The 14,966-nt window shown below is 48.0% G+C and overlaps 1 protein-coding gene across 4 annotated transcripts in view; it reads right to left on the bottom strand.

The window, feature by feature from the left end:
- The window catches only part of d4 (double PHD fingers d4), a 256,653-nt gene that overhangs the window by 182,575 nt on the left and 59,112 nt on the right, over positions 1–14,966 (bottom strand). For all 4 annotated transcript variants that reach the window (XR_011507607.1, XM_070522729.1, XM_070522731.1 and 1 more), the window contains exon 4: positions 4,021–4,087. Coding sequence is in view for 3 of the 4 variants with exons in the window: in XM_070522729.1 (XP_070378830.1) it covers positions 4,021–4,087 (67 nt within the window). In the remaining variant the exon portion in view is untranslated. The remainder of the gene's footprint in view (positions 1–4,020; positions 4,088–14,966) is intronic.

Genomic DNA, 14,966 nt, shown 5'->3' with positions numbered 1-14,966 from the left:
ACATTGGCGAGACTGGGTGGCGAGACTGGGTGGCGAGACTGGGTGGCAACACGGTACAGGTCTTAATGAACACTTTAACAGCGTCATGAAGGCAACACACAACACACGTACAAAGATGGAGCTGGAGGATCAGTTTTTTTTTTATATTTTAAATTGTGAATAACAGCGCAACGACAGCAGAGGGGACAGAAGAGAGAACAGAGTGCTAACTTCCAACCGTTTATTTTCTTTTCAGAAAGCATAGCAAGTTATACAGCCACACACTATCCCACCAACCATGCGCAGAACGCCGCAACAATGCCATACAAAATTCAACGTGGTGTCGATAGCGCAAAGTATCTGACCTTCTTGTCAGTTACCGTAAAAACCGGACTATAGGTTGGACCGGAATATAGGTCGATCCCCCAACTAACGAATTCTAGAAATGAAAAAAAATTTTTTCAATGGCAAAAGTACCGAAAGACATCCTTACCTTGAAACAAATGCGACTCATGCACAATAGTGACAGTATTTATTTAAAGGCTGCTCGCATGTGCACCCGGCCAATTTTTAACAGTATCGCGCGACCATCGACCCCATGCTTGTCCAAACCTTATTATTGGCGCTGAGCGGCGAAACAAATGAGATACACGCATGTGTACATGTGCGCTTACTTTCGCTATTTCGCCGCTCTGTGTGGTGATGATATGGCGCTGACAAACACGCAAGTCGATGGTCGCGCGATACTGTTAAAAATTGGCCGGGTGTACAGTACACAGAAGGGCACAAAGTACGCAAGCACTACTCCGAATCCTAGCAATGCCTTTAATCAGAGTCGTCCTAACTAGAGTCGGAAGACGAGTCCTCCTCGCTGCCCAGTACAGAGGCGTGCGCGATCTCCACTGCTTTCAAACGTATGCATTCGGCAGTCACAGGCAGCGATCTTACACGCAGCTCTCGGACGAACTCCGCAACCTTGTCTTCCAGTTCTGCAGTCCGCCCACGGAATGACGTTTTCTGTTGGTTTGCTGCTTCTGCCTCCGCCAGTACCGAATGCTCTTTTTGGATACTCCAAATTCGTGCTGTGCCGTGAGGTTGCCATGGGCTCCCGCACACTCAATCGCCTTTTTCTTGAAGGTGACGGTGAATTGCCGTCGGCTTCCGCTCATTTTGAAACAAAATGTGAAAAAGCAGCTTTCAACCAATATAACTTTGTGAGAATGTAAACGCAAATTGGCATTGCCACAATGTCGCCATGCCGCGCTGCTGCTGATGGCGAAGGCGGCTCTTTACTTCATCCGCCCATTGTTTCAAGACTTCCGTAGTTTTTCCGCCAATGTCCGGTATATAAGACGAGGGTCGAATTTTCGCAATGGTTTTTTGAAAAAAAGTTCGGCTTATATTGAGGTTTTTACGGTAGTGCAACAGAGGGTGTGCTGATGCATCCATCCTTCATATATAAAATTTTCCCGCTTGGATTATTTCATGCGTGACACGATCACTGTGTTTTGCAATTATACTAAATTTATTGTATCTTGGCTTACATCCACACATGCAGCAGTGGGCAGAAAGCCAACCCTGTTTAGCACGGTCAACACTGTGCTCGTGCTCTTTCAGTCTTACGTTAACGAATCGACCCATCTGTCTGATGTAATATTTACCAGAGGGCATCCGATACACCACATTGTTTGTGCAATCTATGAATTTATTCTTGCGTGTAACAAGGCAGGCTTGCTTGGGCCTAGATCCCAAGACGGTCATTTTGCAAAGGTTGCCTCCTTTTTCAGGGGCAGAGAACACAACTTTGACGTTAACACACTGAGCAACCTTTTTCAGATTCTGCGCGATTCTATGCATGTATGTGATTGCCGAAATTTTTTGCCTACCTCGAGTTGCTCCATGTGGATTTTCATTCATCACAGATAAAAACTTGCGCAGCAGAAGGCCTTGAGCAACAGAGACTTGTACCAGAGAAGGAGAGCCTGCACCTTCGGTTATTCACACTTTTTAACCTGCACTGTTAGTCACACATTAAAGTATGTTTCATCCACAAAACCAATCCTACACCTTTGCTTTTAATGATGTTTAATTTTAATAATGTGAAAACATTGGCATGGGTGCATCGACGGACTCCAAGAAAATTTGTGTAATTGTGATTTACCTGCTGTGATCAGTCAGCCTGTAATTCTAACTGTGGCCTGCTGTCAGATGTATACGGCTGCCTCGTAGATAAACGGGATGTATTGTGTGCTACTGGACCGTTTGTGTACTGACGATGATGCCATATGCACAAGTGGCAAAATGTTTACATCTTCTTTATTTGTTTTTAGAATGCTGTTGAGTAAATCCAGGGCAACGACATTGACAAGCATAAATTCAGATCAAAGAAAATATTGAATAGCGTAATATTTGTTCGAATGTCGAAAAAAAAAGTTGAATACAGTCAACGACTGAATTTTCGGATGCCCAAATTTTTGGACATGCCTGATATTGCGGACGTCTTCGCGGCACCGCCACAAGCCCTATAGAATCAATGTATAAGGACATCTGAAGTTTCGGACGCTCAAACCCCCTGCCGTCCAATTTTCCGGACTTTTTGACGTGACGGAAGGTTTTTTGGCTCCTCGCGCAGCGCCCTTGCGCAGGAAATCCGACTTGCAGCCGAAGCATATCACCGCTTTGAAGCACAACTAGCCAAATCTAGCCGTCACACACTGATTTGGTCTGGCCACGCTAGCTCTGTTCATCGCCGCACTTCCGCTTTCGCCTCCGGCGGAGTTTCCGGAGCGGCGCCATTTCATTTGTTTGCGTAGGCGCGTAGGCCATGTTTTGGCTAACGTGGTGTGGGGTTGTGCTGTTGTGTCGAGTGTGCTCTGCGACGCTAGGCCTAGGTGCTTCGACACTCGTCTGCGAACTCCACTGTTCAAACTTGAGGATTTAACTTGCCTTCGATGGCCCCAACTCCGTCTTCGTCTTCCTCGCCGATGGCATCGAAGCGCGGAAAGCAGTACCGTCGGTTAACGATGGAGAAGAAAGCCACCATTATTAAGCAAGTCGTGAGCGGCCCATCACAGGCTGACGTGAGCAAGGAGTTCGGCATGGAGCAAGGAGTCAGGTTGTGGGGGATTCACAAGACTCCGATGTTGAAAATGGGGAGCCAATGCCTAAGCCGCCTACAAGCGCCGAGTTGACGCGAGCACTGTTGACTCTTTCATCGGTGTACAGTGCTGACATGACCCTTGCTCAGATCGAGGTGAATATGATCGCATGCAACTGGAACGCCGTCCAAACAACAATCAACAAGTTCTTCAAGCCACCGCAGCAATAAAACCGGCTGCCCGACGATGCACATGTACTGTACATAATAAACCGGCAGTCGGCTGCATACAGTGTTTTTGAATGCGTTTTTTTATAGCCAGTTCACTGATGCTTTGGTAGGGCTTTGGAAACCTGGTACTTCGCCCTTTACCTCTAGATCTGGGAAAAAAAGAAAAAAAAGTGCATTTTTGCATGCATTCATTTTTTCGGACTGCCTGAATTTTCGGACCTTTTTATGTTCCCTAGAGGGTCCGAAAAATCAGTTGTTGACTGTATTTGCACAAGTCCAGCCTTTTTCTTGTTTTTTAGACTGCAATAAAAAAATAATGGTTAAGCTGCAATATGCCTTTCCTGGCTTCACTGCCTGTCTGCTGCACATGTTTGTGCAGCACAGAACACAAAAGAAAGGAGCACAGACAGTGTGGAGAGGATGTTCACGAGGGCATGCTCCTTCAGGCACTGTTGTGCACCTGCACTGCACACACTCCAGTCTTCAAGAACAACACACCAACTAGGAATTCTTCAACTTCACATAACCAACAAAGCATCCAGCCCCTTTGTTCCCTCCTTGTTCCTCGCACTCAAATCAAAGATGCCCAACAAAACCAATCAATCAGTTGAAAAGTTGAGCCACGAATTGATATTCATGTTCCAAGCATTGGGAAAGGGCAGAATGAGGCTCCCATGATGACCAGAGAGTGGCACAAGAGAGATGACACTCACTTTCACAGCTGTACGGTTTCTCGGCATCCGTGTACTCAATGCGAGTCCGCTTCTTCTGGCCAGCATTCTGCAAAAACATCAGTGAGTGGTTCACAAAGCCCTTATCTGGAATTGTTTATCTACTAACCCAAAAGCTAAATGTAATTATTGACTGAGATACGACAGGACTACAAGAAGACAACAACACATGCTCTGACTATCAACTGGTGGTTTTATTTGAAGAAGGGAAATGTACACAAGAAAGAGGTGGGAAGCAAGAAAAATAGCCCACAAGCAATGTCACAAAAAGGCACAACTAGAGCAGTGAGTCATCAATGGAGCATTCACTAAGCCAAACCAGTGCGCCCCTCAATTACTTTTTGAGAGAAGTCCTTCTCCTGAATTTCCAAAAGAACTTACATTTTTTAAAAGACATTGTGGACGGTCAAGCACCAAAGCTGGTACAGATGAAGTGAAATGAGCCTGTTGTATATTTTCTAGGATTTGCGATCCCAAGTGATACATCACATTAAACCAATTCTAGTGCATGTCTACTTTCTGAGAAAATTACTTCAAACATTTCCTGCATGTTACAGCCGGATATAATATTGCATTCACAAGTGTTGTCAACAGTGTGCTGTCAGCACCAGTATCGCCCTCACATGAAGGCGACAAAAGTTTTGCAATCAAACATGCTCCCGTGTAGATGGATGACATGCTTACCAACAATGACGTGCCACTTTCATCTCAAAAGTTGCCTACTCCTTCGCTCACATACTTTGGGACAGCTGTGATTAAAAGGGTGTTCCACGTCTACCACCTTGGCCATGAGGCTCACTGTCACAGGGCCAATATTGTACACAAACGCCCAAGAAAGTGGCCGGAGGAATGGCAGCTTACCTGGTAAAGCCCCACTGACATAATGTGCTGATGTGGGTTCAGTCCCCTCCTGCGTCAAGTTGTCTTTTTGTCAACTTTTATTTTTACACTTCAATGAAATATAACAATTACTTTCCTCTATGCTTTCTCTGGCTTCATTGTCTGTCACTTTGTACGGTTGAGACTAACAAAAATATGTCACCTATTCTTGTTGCTAACTTAAAATAGGAGTTTGTTTTTGCAGTAGTTGCAACAGAGCTGCATCGCGTTTTGGCATTACGGAGACTTTGGTGCATAATGGGACAAACTGGCAATGTAGATAATCTCGGCCACCATCTTAATCGTGATTGTTGCAAAGGTGTTTGAGAAATGTGGATGATCAACACTGCTTATGCAATCTGTGCAGCATGAAGTGCATACACGGAAGAGCCTTCAATTCATCAGCCCTTCCACATGCTATTGTTCTTTAGAATCATCTTCCCGATACTATCGCCAATATTTTTGACGAGATGGCATGTGCTCAACGCACTGACCATCTCCTAAGCTCCACCGAGACAGACAATGCCACTTAAGGGGTCACTAATGGGGTCATTTGCATTCTGGCTGGTCAAGTTGGAATTATCCAGTAAAGGCCAACGTTAGGATCAAAATAACTAAGGTTGGGGCCTATATAAATGCATGGGCACCGGCTGTGACCTTTGGCCAGGATAGAATTAACCATAGTCAAAGGAACGGAAATCTACCATAACAATGAGCAGCTGCTGCACCGTGCCGCATTATTCCCTGCAACAATCTGCCTACTGCATGCCTGCGTTGAAAAGAAGAAAAAACTATGGAGATCCAACACACTGTGGGAATTGTAAAGGAAGCTTTCCATGCTGGATAATTAGCAATAATTAGTGGGGATGTCAACGGCAAAAGCTGAACCCTTTAAGGAAAATTTTTTTTCGCCATATGCGACTGCCCAGGGTCGATTTTTTTTATTGCAGATTCCAATTCTTCTCAGGGACCTATTTCGTGAAAAATTTACCTTAATTTTTCTAGAGTGACTGTTAAGTGAGAAAAATATTTTGCGTTGGTATATATTGTCACGTGGTAGTGACGGTGAAGAAAGCAAAACAGTGAATGGTTAAACTAGCATTTTATTGGGCGAACTTGTGCCAACAAAAGCAAGTTACACTCAAAGGACAGCAATAGCAGCGAACAGGGTCAGCGGTCGTCAAAATCTGATCAGCGGGTCAAGCGCGTTGGTTTATATACATCAGTCGTCGAATGTTCCAGAGTAACCGCTGGGACCCGCGTGTCTTCCACAAAGTTTTACAGTATTCGCGTCACGCATGCATGCAATCAGATTATAAAAGGTTTGGCGACAGACAGCAGATGAAACCACCTATAACATTCCAGAAACTTCCGATGCATGCAGGCACATCCTGCACTGTGCAATAACATTTGTTGGGCAGTGAAACGTGGTCGCCCGATAAAGATAAACAAGTACATGTGTCAATATGTACTGTTCATTCATGAATAACAACAATAAAGAAAGGAAATAAACTTATAAGAATTAAAAGTTTGATGCATCGTTATACACATAGTTCAAGGCTTAGGAAATGCGCACATGAGAATACTTCGCAAGTCTCAAATGTTCTTGCTTTTACACTAATATTTACGTCCATAGCGTAATCGAACTGTGCAGGTGAGTGCACTCAAGAAAACTGTGTGGTTGTGTGCCTGTCAAGAAAGCAAAACATGTGACTAACTTCCGCTAATCTTCATCTTATCACCAACCAGAGGCAATTAGTTTTAGCGAGCCTCCAAAAAAATAAAAGAAAAGTAAACGCATGTACGGCGGCATCCTTCCTATGTGTACACCTGCGAGCACTAAACGAGCGAGAAACAGACGGTTGCCCTTCGAGCGATTAGTAATGAGAGAGCTGTCAGTTTTGCGAGCACAACACGCCAAAACCGCCTGTGGAGCAAAACCCAAACCACCGCCCACGCACGCCCCAATGCACGAGCGGTAGTATACAGGCGTGCCAGAGCAAACTAGCTCTAAAACAAAGCATGCAATGAAAACCGATAGAGAGAGGTGCGAGAAAAAAAATTCCCTGTATTCCCACGTAGTGGCAGCACATGTCAGGAAAGAAAAAGTTAGGAAATTGGCATGCTTTTTAAGCGTACAGATGGTGCCGTAAATATACGGCACTGACCATTTTGGACTCGTTCGCAGCACCGTATATTTACCTCATTGACCCTGAAAGGATTAATTCCTTCAACGTTTAGTCTAAACATGAGAGTGGCGAGTTGATGTTAAACATTACCTTGCGTGCACCACTGCTGTTTGTCTGCATAATACACAAAACACACAAGGAGAGGTGTCTTCTAGAGGTGTTGTTGTGCGCCATATTTAATAACCTCTGAGAGTGTTGAGCATAGTCACTGCCTCACATGGCACATCGCATTGTGACAGAAGTATTAAACTTGAATTGGATTAAGAGGCTGTATGTGCCAAAACCCCAATCAGATTATGACGCACGCCGTAGCGGTGGACTCTGGATTAATTTTGAAACCGTGATGTTCTTTAACATGTCCCGAAATCTTAGCGCATGTGCATTTTCTATCTGCCCCGTCGAAATGTGGCTGTCGTGGTCGGGATCAAATCCGTGACCTTGAACAATGACACAGCTGCGAAGCTAATGCAGCGAGCAAGGAAGTGTTGATTTGATGGCTTCAGTTATGTTGCCTGGACCCTGCGGTGCGCTTTAATTAATGTGGCTCTGCTTCTGCAGCCCTGCATAATTTGTCTACTTGACATATTTGCATGGTGTTTATTTTCAGAAATAGCAGGAACGTACTGTACCATACTTTGAACTTAAGCTTATCCAGTTTCCTTACAACCACTGTCTTATAGCAGTAGCATTTTCTTGCCTTCTCACATCACCTCCCCCCCCCCCCTTTTTTATGGGAACTGCCTCTTCTCGTCCTTTCTCTCTACAGTTCTATCCCAAACCCCTCTGGTCTCACACGTTGTAGAAAGGGAAGGAATGCAGTTTCTGCAATGCTTTTGAGGGTGGTCACAGGTAATTACAGCTGTCAAGAGGCTTATGTGGCAACCCCCAGGGAGCTCCAGAGGGTATTGGGCACATTCGACGTGGTGGGCTTAAGTGAGTTCCTCGTGCCACCTTTCCTCTCTTCCATGCTCCTGTCATGTATACGCACGCTCCGAACCACCCCCCAGACGTGGTGTGCCGACAGCAGCACACACACAGCAGCAGCAGTGGGAAAGTCGCAGGAAACCGAAAAGAAAGCTTCGCTTTAAAAAACATTTCGCCACACCCACCTTTGTGAAGCGCACTCTACATGGCACACCTTCGCCGCCCCTCTCCCTTCCACCCGTTGGCTAGAGGGTGGCAGGGAGGCAAGAGGGGCACGTGGTGCTAAGGCGACTATGATGAAGCAACTTGCATTTTCTTGTCACATTTTTTTAGGCAATACACTGAAGGCGTGCCACTGAGTGTGCTACATAAAGGCAGGTGTGGCGAACCAGCCCGCTTTTTTTGAAAAAGATTTTGGGTACATTTTCCTCTCGGTGCACACACCCAGTAGTGAGATTTTATAGTTGTAACCGATAATGTGGCATGGAATCATTACAGTAAGCGGTTTGTTTTACCACAGAACAAGTACAAAAAAGTGACAGTGCATCGGCTGCTCATTGTTACACAGTCGAGCCCACATACAACAGCCCCACTTAAGACTAACTTTCACTGAAAATGAACGAGACCCACGGGACTGTCAAAATATATATTGTTTGCTTGTTTATTTATTGATACTGCTAACACCCGAAGTGTCATTACAGGAATGGAGGAACGCATAACATACCTTTGCAGCTTCGAATTCGCTGCTTGCTCTAAAGAATAGATGAAGTAGAAGTAGGCCGTGAAAAACAACCTTTATTTCTAGCGCGAATGACCGTGTCAAGGGTTAGGCACGCAAAAATAGTCCGAAATCTGCACTTGCTTTTGCGGCAGCTTCAGCTTCACAACCTCGGTGTGCATGGATTCCAGCTGCTGCGCAAACACTGGCGGCAATCCTTTAGCATGCATAAAATCAATTAAGGAGTCGATCGACGACAGTGCACTTTGCGTGGACATCGAGGTCGGGGTCAAGGAGCGACTGTCAATCTCGTTGTCACTGTCGCTGCTGCCGTCGCCACCATTGCACAACTTTGCTGTATGTCGAGACAGCACATCTTCAACGATCGCCTCGTCAGTGACCTCATCGCAGAACGAGGCAGCACTGTCTGCAGTCAAAAACTCCTCCTTCGACGCACCACCTGTGTCACCAGTAGGAATGAGCTCCCAAGCTCGGTTATGTCAGCGGCTTCCACCGTGTTGGCCTCAGCTGTTGGTCTCAGTGGGTTGGGGAAGTTCGCCCTTGCGCACAAAGCCCAACTTCTTCAAGCAATTGTTGATAAACCCCTGGTAAAGCGCCTCTTCAACATCGGCGTACAAAAGGTCTCTAACCCTTTTCCGCTGATCGGCATGGCTCCTGCCTTCACAATCGTGGTGCTCCCGATTTTCAAGATGGTTGATATCGTTAACTGGGCGAGCTCATACTTCTTCACAAGAGCGCTCACCTTGAAGCCGCATCGAGAGTCCTGCAAAATATCCATCTTCGTGTCAAGCGACACAGCTTTGCGCTTTGTCGGCACCATCTTCGAACTACATTGAACCGTTGGTTGCCCGCTGCTTCGGTGGCGTCAGCCTGCTATCGCGAGACAGAGACGCAGGACAGGCGCCACCACGCCGCTTTGCTTGTCACTTTTTTTTCTTTCACTCTCTTTCGGAGCGACTGTGGCCGACACGCATGAAGCAGCTAGCGCCATCATGTGGAGTGCTGTGCATACTCAGCTATTCTCCGGTGCGCGGGCGGGGCTGGACACGTTGCGCGGTAATTTATTTTACTTCATTTATTTTATTGTACCCTCAAGACTGAAGTACAGTGGAACCCCGTTCATACGTTTTTCACCGGACCGCGAAAAAAAAACGTAACAGCTGGGAAAATGCAACAGTGAGGAACGGTCCGAAAATTAATGATAACAGTGCAGCTGTGCCTTGAAACAATTTATTTCGACATCAAGTGAGCTTAGGTCTTAAAAAAAATCGAGAATGGTCGATTGCCGTTTTTTCCGCTCGCTGGAAAACACCACGCGTTTCTCGATGGCCTGGAAAGCCGCAGTGCTCTCAGCGTCGCTTTGAGGTGCGACGTACCTGCGAAGGAGGTCCAGAGCCGCGACGGCTTCACCAAAGCTCGGGTCCGCCAACTCCCCGGAATCATGCGGCTCGTGCTCCTCGTCGTCACCACAGTCTGAGGCTTCACTCGCGACCGAGTCTGGAACGATCTCAGCGATACTCCGACACTCAGACGTCACGACAGCAGCATCCACGGCGACGTAGTCGTCATACGTGACTCCCGTGGCACCCAGCGCATTCAAGGCTAAACCCCATGAGCGCGATTTTGTGCGCGACAGCAACGAGCGACGGCTTCGAGCAACGGATCGGGCCGTCGCGTGAACAGATCGCTCGGTCTTGTCGCGCGATCGCTCGGTTCTGCAAATCTAAAATTCGTCGCTCGTCGCCCGGAAGTGCTATGAACGACTACCCAATAGCGTGAAGCCGGAACTGGATGTACATAACTCAAGTACTTCCGATTGTCGCACGGAACGAGCAAACGATTGAATTTTTATACGTGCAAGGAAAAGAACCTACTGCAAGACTTTCAGAAATATTTTGTGCTGCTTTTTACAGCAAAATACGTCAACTTAAGTTAATAAAGCACGCGTCACGCTAGTTTCGGAGCCTATATTGCTGCCCTCATACCGGCAACACTGGGGAGACGTCGCTCGAAGTCATCACTCGCATGGGGTCTAACTTGTAGGCGACGAGAGAACGCGACAGCCATCTCCATAGCGTCGCTTGTCGCTGTCGCGTGCAAGATCGCTTGCATGGGGTTTATACATCAAAGCTTCACTCAGCTCTTGATCATGAGAGGCTGCTTCTGTCTCTTCAGCTTCCGTGGCAGTTTCCTCTCCGCCGTCCATGCGAAAGCCACACCGCGCGAAGCAGTGCTGTGCAGTTGACGCACTCACTGCAGTCCACGCTGAAGCGACGTAGTGCATAGCGTCCAGTATCGAAACGATCGTAGGCTGCTGTCCGCGATCAATACGCGCCAAACAGCGCTTTACGATCGACTTCCTGTACGACTGCTTCAAGTTCTTTATGACGCCGGCATCCAACGGCTGCAAGTGGCTTGTAGTGTTTGGAGGAAAAAAAACAAGCTTAACGTTCCGAAGAAACGACGGGTCTTTCGGGTGGGCAGCACAATTCTCCAGAAAAAGGACAACACTCCTGCGCTAGGAGCCCATCTTGCTGTCGAAGTAACGAAGAAATTCTTTGAACAAAGAACCCGTCATCCATGCACGACTGTTGTTTCTATAGTGACATGGCAGCAGGCGAATGTTTTTTAAGCACCGTGGGTTTCAGTATTTTCCGATTACCCATGGCTTCAGCTTGTCCGAGCCATCCATGTTGCAGCAAAGGAGCACCGTCAATCGCTCTTTGCTGCATTTGCCTCCGTGGCATGCTTCGCCCTTCAGGCTTAACGACTTGGATGGCTGCACCCGAAAGAAAAGACCCGTTTCGTCGGCATTGTATATGTCACGAGGCTCATACCCCTCAATTATGGCAGATAGTGTGGCCTTCCAATCGTCGACTGTTTCCAAGTTTACGCTTGCTGCTTCCCCGGATACCGTCTTATACACGATGCTGTGCCTCTTCCGGAAACGGTCGATCCAGCCATTTGACGCCGCAAAGTCACTGATGCCCAGTCGGTCGGCTATTTCCATCGCCTTCTCGCGCAAAATGCTGCCGTCGAAGTTTACACCAGCAGCGCGAGCTTGTTTAAACCAAGTAAGAAGCAACTCGTCAAGGTTTCCATATTTGGCGCCACGAGCCTGCTTAGCTTTCGGGCCGAAGAGCGCGGCATTCCCTTGTATCTTGGCACGCTTCGAGACAATGCTGTTAAGCGTCGAGGGTGGCAGACCAAGATCCTTGGCGATGTCGACTCTTTTCCACGCTGGCTGCCTGTCGACTGCGTTGAGAACATCCAGCTTTTCCTCGAGGGAAAGCACCTTGCACTTGCGCGACGCCATCAAAGGACGACAAATCGCTCGCGGTGTCAGCGGGGCCCGACGAGGCGTAGGCAGCGTAGGTGTTGACGGGAGGACACGGATGACTCGGATGGGTTGAACCGCACAAACAAGAAAGACTGGATTAGCGAGGCCTGACGAAGCGTAGGCAGCGTAGCTGTTGACGGAAGGACACGGACGACTCGGATGGGTTGAACCGCATAAACAAGAGAGACTGGATTGCTGCGGGCCCGCGGGTTTTACTCACTTCGGCTGACGAGGCAGTGGCCATCTAGTGGCAATCTCTCCGACTCGCGTGTGGCTTTTGATGGCCTCTGAGATTACCCACACGCGTGCAAGGGGGGTGATATCGAAGGCCATGGTCTTGTAGCCAATTCCGTAGCCAAGCCTGGCCAAGACTCGTCAAAATGGCGGTTGGCGCGCGTTGCCCGGCCGGGTTCGGGGTGCCAGGTTGCGACGTAACATGCGGGAACGTTTTCACAGCTACAACGTAACAGCGGGGTACCCAATACATTGGATCCTATGGGAGCTATGCCGGGACCGGACGAAAGCGACGTAACAGCCGGGAAAACGCAGCAGTGAGGAACGTAACAGCGGGGTTCTACTGTATTACAGAGGGGAGTGGGTAAAAAACATGCACAAGTAAAGAGACAAAGCAGCAATAAACAGCAAATTTGATTACTTAATTGTATCCGGGAGTAATAATGTCTGATAAGGCCGAACGAAACTTTGAGTTGTCCTTGATTGCGACAACTGCGCGGGGAACATGGTTCCATTCCTGAGAGGTCCCAGGAATAAATGATTCATTACAGGTTCTGGTGCGGCACTGAATGATTCCAACCTTAATGGCGGCAGATACGAACTTACGGAGGTAAACATTGCCTCGTCTCAACATCGTTCGTATCAGGGAACTAAGCAATGCAAATGTTATGATTATTCGGCACGGAAAACGCCGTCCAGACGGCAAAATTTTGATCGTTATATCCGATATGCGGTGAATAACCTATCGTTATAAATGGTTTTTTTCCCCATAGACCTAATGCATAAAATGACACTCTCATGTCGATCCATTGTTATAACCGATATATCGTTATATGTGGTATCGTTATAAGTGGACTGCACTGTATAACTATTATTAGACTGCAATTACCTTTGTTTTAAAAGCCTTGCTGCGAAGCCGCTGCCAAGCGAAAGAGGACTGCGGCTTTGCCAAGCTATTTCTGACAGCTACTTCTGCGCCTCCGCTGTCTGTATCTGTACAAGGCAGAAATAAAGAATTTGATTTGATTTGGAGTCCACAGTTTTCCACTCAGTCGGGTTGTGATAACGCAGACAGAAGCGTCGGGGTGGAGCAAAAATAGTAGAAACGCATTGGTTAGTTCTGGGATTGGCAACAGCACATACAGAATGTAAACCAATGTTTTCAAATTTTTGGCGAATGATGGCTTGTACGAGGGGAACAGAAAAAGTGGTAGCAACAGGGCTATGAGAACAAAAAGCTGCGGGTGCCATCGCATCCAGTTCACGTCGAACGATTCGCACCACGTCCTCTGATGGCGATGCATGCTGCTGTGCGGGTTGATCTTCACACGCCGACATTGTGGCAGCATTCGGAAGTCTGGCAGATGGGTGCAAGACGCGTGGGCTCATGGCCTGCTTGAATTGTCAGCACTCTTTAATAATAGCATCAACTGCAGGGCAGCTTTTGCCCATGAGCAGATTAAAGGCATCGTCAGCAATGCCCTTAAGCACGTGCCCGACATTCTCAGCTTCTGTCATGTCGTGATCGGCTTTACTACAAAGTGCCCACACGTCCTAGATGTACGAGACATAGGACTTCGTGGGGGATTGGGCACAGGAGGCCAGCTCCTGCTTTGCGGCAATTTTACGGCCAGCTGGTTTGCCGAACAACTCTGTCAACTTTTCTTTGCATTGGTCCCAGCTGGTTAGCTCCTCTTCGTGGTTTTCATACCACAGCTTTGCTGTGCCTCTTAGGTAGAACAACAGGTTAGCTAGCATAAGCGTAGGGTCCCATCTGTTGATTCTACTCACGCGTTCGTACATAGCCACCCACTCTTCGACATCGGCACCATCAGTCCCGCAGAAAGTTCCAGGATCCTTGGGTTGCACAATGACAACCGAAGGTGACAGCGATGTAGCTAGCGGCGGTGACGTTGGAGGCAGCAATGACGTTGATCCCGCGTGCTCACCATCATTCATGGTGCGCACGGTGATGTGAAGTCCACTGCGGAGCTCCGTTTCCAGCCATGGTACCCCACACTTCCACTAATATATTACCGGGATGTTGGGGGTATAGAAAGACTATATTTACAATATATATTGTGCGAGATGTGGGGTTCTCCTCCCGTGCTCTTGGGACGGAGGAACGACAACACAGTAGTGCAAACAATCACAAGGGCATTTATTGCACCTTTCTTACATCAATGCCTGCTAGCCGAGTTGCTATCCACAAAACATGCCGATGGGCGCACAACAAATCTAGAAGTCCGACTCACCGTGACCTCGCAAGCGAATAGGTTCACCCCATGCTGGATCCCAACGCCTGGTCATTCGCGTGTACTGTCACGCGAATCGTGGCGCGTTCGAAGGCGGCCACGCGAGGCGGTCTCGCAGAAGCATGGGTCGGCACGCACGCGGGAGACGTCCCCGCCGTGCGCCGACCCGCCGGGAAAGAGGATCGCTGCACGCGCGGCACGGCACGTCCGTCCCGCTTGCTGTCTCGAACCCCAAGAGGGCAAGTGCCTTCCTTTCGGCACCCAAGTAACCTCGCGGCGTTAGCAGCGCAACACTCGCGCCATCTCTCGCACTGCACTTCAACCACATCGACCGTGCGGGTGTCACGCAGGCCACGCGGCGAAGCGGG

This window comes from Dermacentor albipictus, chromosome 7 (genome assembly GCF_038994185.2).
Source record: "Dermacentor albipictus isolate Rhodes 1998 colony chromosome 7, USDA_Dalb.pri_finalv2, whole genome shotgun sequence".
NCBI lineage: Eukaryota > Metazoa > Arthropoda > Arachnida > Ixodida > Ixodidae > Dermacentor > Dermacentor albipictus.
The sequence above is the reverse complement of the archived record's forward strand: the minus strand, read 5'-3'. Positions and strand labels throughout refer to the sequence as shown.